The sequence below is a fragment of the Penaeus japonicus genome, unplaced genomic scaffold (genome assembly GCF_977035675.1).
Source record: "Penaeus japonicus unplaced genomic scaffold, GWHDUDI00000001_assembly GWHDUDI00000014, whole genome shotgun sequence".
NCBI lineage: Eukaryota > Metazoa > Arthropoda > Malacostraca > Decapoda > Penaeidae > Penaeus > Penaeus japonicus.
Window position 1 is genome coordinate 16,187,124 of NW_028234416.1, and position 5,000 is coordinate 16,192,123.

General features: G+C 37.7%; 1 protein-coding gene across 2 annotated transcripts in view; it reads left to right on the forward strand.

Moving 5' to 3' along the window:
- LOC122262726 (organic cation transporter protein) overlaps positions 1–5,000 on the forward strand; it is a 10,408-nt gene that overhangs the window by 4,147 nt on the left and 1,261 nt on the right. For both annotated transcript variants that reach the window (XM_043030837.2, XM_086543681.1), the window contains exons 5-9: positions 476–630; positions 964–1,132; positions 1,563–1,710; positions 2,361–2,452; positions 4,803–5,000. The exon at positions 4,803–5,000 is cut by the window's right edge and continues 62 nt beyond it. In XM_043030837.2, coding sequence (XP_042886771.2) covers positions 476–630; positions 964–1,132; positions 1,563–1,710; positions 2,361–2,452; positions 4,803–5,000 — 762 coding nt within the window. The remainder of the gene's footprint in view (positions 1–475; positions 631–963; positions 1,133–1,562; positions 1,711–2,360; positions 2,453–4,802) is intronic.

Here is a 5,000-nt window from a genome sequence, read left to right on the forward strand (position 1 = left end):
AGAAAAAAGAGATAATCTTAATAATGAAAATGTCAATTGCATTAACAGGTAAATTTATGAATAAACGAAATGAGAGATATAATAACAACGACAATAATGATAATACCAATAACGATAATGCTAGTAATAATAATGATACTGATGATAATAATAATAAATATAATAGTAGTAGTAGTAGTAGTAATAATTATAATAATGATAATAATAATAATAATAATAAAGGTGCTGATCAAAATAATAGTAGTAATGATAACATTAACAATAACAGCAACAATAATCGTAGTAATATTCGTGATTACTGTTATGATTATAATAACAATTTTGATGATGATTATGATAATGATAATGATGATGATGATGATTTGATGATGATGATAATGACGATGATGATGATGATGATGATGACAATGATGTTAATAATAATGATAATGTCCAATCATAACATTGCATATTTATTTTCTTTATCTTTCTTCAGATATGGTCGAAAACGCATGTTATTTCTAGCAACTGTGGTCTTTGCTATCTTTGGGAACATCCTTTGCTGGTTGCCCAACATCCATGCAATCCTGGTTGTTCGCTTTTTCATGGGCGTCATGCACCCGACCTCCATTTTCGCTGGTTACAGCCTCTGTGAGTTCTGTTATTTGTCGGGGTTTACGTAAAATAGTATCGGTAAAGTGCAGTATGTTTCGTAACTATTCTCTTTAAAAATGACATTTGTGCTGTTGCATAATAATGTTTTAGCTTAGTCATTGTATACTTGAAGAATATTATTTGTTATATCATCATCATCACCATCCCAGTCATCATTCCCCTCACCGCCATGGCCATTATCATCACCACCATCGTCACAATCATCAACTCTCATACACATATGTAGACAGATGAAAGTGCCACACGCCCAAACAGACCAACCCACATAGAGCGTAACCGACCGGAAAACTCGCTTCCTCTCCCTGGCAGCCATGGAGACGTGCGAGCCGCGCCACAGGTCCATCGTGGGCATCCTGATCTTCCTTCCGTGGTCGCTGTGCATCATCGCCCTCGGAGGATATGGCTACGCGCTGAGGGACTGGCGATGGTTCGCCTTCGCCGTCTCCCTGCCGATGCTGCTGTTCTTGCCGGCGCTGTGGTTAGTTCGTTTAGCAATGCTCGGTTTCATTTTTGTTCATTTATACCCCTTTTCGGTATTCTGTTGCTGGTGTATTTAGGGTAAGGCATTTATGGGTTAATTCTGTTAGAATGGCCGCTGTCATAGTACTTTCGCTTTGATTTTATTTCTGATTATAGGTTTTCCATTATGCGCATTGTAACCGATAACAAATTTGATTATGACAATTAGTATCAACACGTTTTTCACAACTGCTATTTATTCGATGTCTTCAGCAAATCCTCCTTGTAACACTATTTACATGAACTTTAAGATTGTCTCGTATTTACAAATAGCCATTTCAGCATCTCGTCTGTATGAGCGCCCTTTACTCTTTCTAGCAACTTTAAGAAAAAAAACTTATAATCAATGTCGTGTATATAATTGATTTGTTGTTCTTCGGTGAGCGCAGGTTCATAGACGAATCGCCGCGCTGGCTGATCGTTCGCGGGCGCCACGAGGACGCCCTCCGCGTCCTCCAAAGGGCCTCGCGCTGGAACAGGACGAAGCTGCTGCCAAAGAAGGAACTCCTGGCCTTCATGGAGGATATAGAGGCAGAGGTCAGTTCATGTGTGTCTTTTTTGCTGACAGAGATGAGTGAGTTCGATATGTATGCACAAACTCAAACAAGGACGCACACAATAACACATACACACGCACGCACACGCACACACACACGCACACAAACACACACGCACGCACGCACACGCACAAACTCTCTCTCTCTCTCACACACACACGCGCGCGCACGCGCGCACGCGCACACACACACACACACACACACACACCTAAACAGAATTATGTATTTGATGTGGTCGCTATATCAGTTTAGTAAATCAAACTCTCTCTCTCTCTCTCTCTCTCTCTCTCTCTCTCTCTCTCTCTCTCTCTCTCTCTCTCTCTCTCTCTCTCTCTCTCTCTCTCTCTCTCTCTCTCTCTCTCTCTCACACACACACACACACACACAAACACACACCTAAACAGAATTATGTATTTGATGTGGTCGCTATATCAGTTTATTAAAATCAGCAGTTATCCATATTCTGACACTTTAAATGATTGCAGGTTCATCCAAATTTAGAATAAACAGCACTCATGTTCCCCATTTCCCTAATTTAATACCAGGCAAAACTGTAACTCGCCCATCATTTATTAGCCAATCGTATGCTTTTTTCTCTCTTTCTCTTTAACTGCTGAATCCTTTGCACAGGCACGAGGAGAGCGGGTTAATGGCAGGCCTGAAGCTCAAGGACTTCTTGGTTTCCTGCGCCGTGTTGTGAAGGAGGTCACTGCTCTGGTTAGGTTAGTTGTGTGTTATGGAATATGATAATGTATAGGTTTATTATTATCATCAATTCCACCACCATCAAGATTATCATGATCATCATCATGAGCATCATCATTATCATCATCATCATCATCATCATCAGCCTCATCATCATCATCTTCATCCTTATCATCATCATCATCCTTATCATCATCATCATCCTTATCATCATCTTCATCATCATCATCCTTATCATCATCATCATCGTCCTTATCATCATCATCATCCTTATCATCATCATCATCATCATTATCATCATCATTATTATAATCATTATAATCATTATCACCATCATCATCAACATTATTATCATGATCATTATCATTACTATTTCTGTGATTGTAATTATTGTTATTGTTATCATCATCACATTATTTTAATAATCAGTATTTCTATTATCATTAATCTCATTACAATGATAATTCATATAATTTTTATTATGATTATTACAATTGTTATTAGTAATAATATTACTATCATCGTGTTATCATTGTTATTATTTTTGTTATCATTATAACTATCACTTTTATTATTATTATTACTATTATCATTATTGTTATTAGTATTATCGTCATCATAATCCTTGTTATTGTTGTTGTTATTATTATTATTATTATCAATATCCTTATTACTACCATTATTATCATTATTATTACCATTATGACCTTTACTATCATTATTGTTGCTGTCAATATCATTCAAGTGATTCATCATTATTTATATTATTACTGTTACTGCTATGACTGTTCTATCGTTATTATCATTATCATCAATGATAATGTTATTATTCGCAGTATAACTGTTGTTGTTGCGACTCTAATTGTTATTGGTGTTTTTATTAATAATATTATGACGTCATTATTGTTCTTATCATTATTTCTATTATCGTCATTATCATCAATAATAGTAGTCATATTAAATCATCATTATTACTAATATCATCATTATTTTCACAGTCAATAACTGCCTTCGTTCTTCTTATGATTACCATTAGTAATGATACTTTGATCAATATTATCATTATCTTCTTTTTTTTCATAAAGTTCATTATCTTTGTCAGTGATAGTAATGTTAACGTTGATGTGAGTATTATCTGTTTAGATATTATTCTTTGCACATCTAACAGCAGACCATATTTTTGAGATCACTCTCAGATTTTGAGAACAGGATATATTCCTTCATAGGAAATATAGGGATAATACAGTCTAAACTATTAAATTAGCTCAAGGCACGGCCAGATTAGGTGAACGAGCGAGAAAGGAAAGTCTTTCATCAGAGGCCAATGTTACATAAAACTGGTTCCATTTGATGATTTGTTGAGGAAGAAATATTCACTGTTAGTATGGAAAGAAAAGCATACGGTAAAACAGATTCCGACCTTGCCATTCTGTATGCTTGAAGAAATGTATGCCATAATCACCCACGGGGTAGATGGAATACGGCTTGCAGTCAGTGGTGAAAGGTGATTTTTAGCTAAGTAAATATACATAACATTACATCAAATAGATAAACAAGTATTGGAAAGAACAAAACAGGAGAAACTCTCCCAACAACTGCAAACAGATTAAGAATACATAATAAGTTTTGCTGTCGAAGGAAATGAGAAGGTAACTTAGATAACTAAAGGAATGGTGGCGTAGGAATTACTCTTTCCTTTGGGGAACTGGGGTTCAAGCATGAGGACCATACGGAGGAAGAGGGATGTGGCGCCACCTCTCTTGACGAGGAAGGGATGGAAGGAAAAGAAGCGTAAACACTCGAGAGGAAGTGCTCTGTAAAATGAACTAGATAGTCTTGGAGAGAGGTCTTATTACAGCTTCTTATTCCACCTTGGAGTGAATGCAGATGGAGAGCGAGGAAAGGAAATTCGAATGAAGCAAAATACGAAAAGTCCGTGAAATGAGCGGAAAGAAAAACAAATTCTAAAGCAACCATGAAAGATTATGAGTAGAACTTGAGTCGATTTATTTAAAGGAAGCCATTCAAAGGAAGAGGTAGACGAGACTTACCAGAAAAGTTTTCTGGGAAGAATACTGAGAACCTCATTAAATGAAGTACCGTTTATCCGACTCGCTTAGTCTTTATCAATTAGTACGTAAGAATGCACGCTCCCGGAATCGCACACACACACACACACACACACACACACACACACACACACACACACACACACACACACACACACACACACACACACACATTAACACACACACACACATACGCACACACACATACACACACGCGCACACACACTCATAGAAACAAACAAACAAAGACAAAATCCAAGTTATGCAACCCTGTTTCCCATCTCAATTCGCGATTTAGCACACGGAAGATGCGTGACATAACGCTTTCCCTTTACGCCAACTACCTCGTGCTGGGCATGGTATACTTCGGGCTCTCTCTCGGTGGCGACAAGTTCGGCGTGGATCCGTTCGTGTACATGGCGTTGAGCGGGATCATGGAGATCCCCGGCAGCACGCTGACCATACCCCTGGTGGAGAAGCTGGGTAGGAGGCCGTC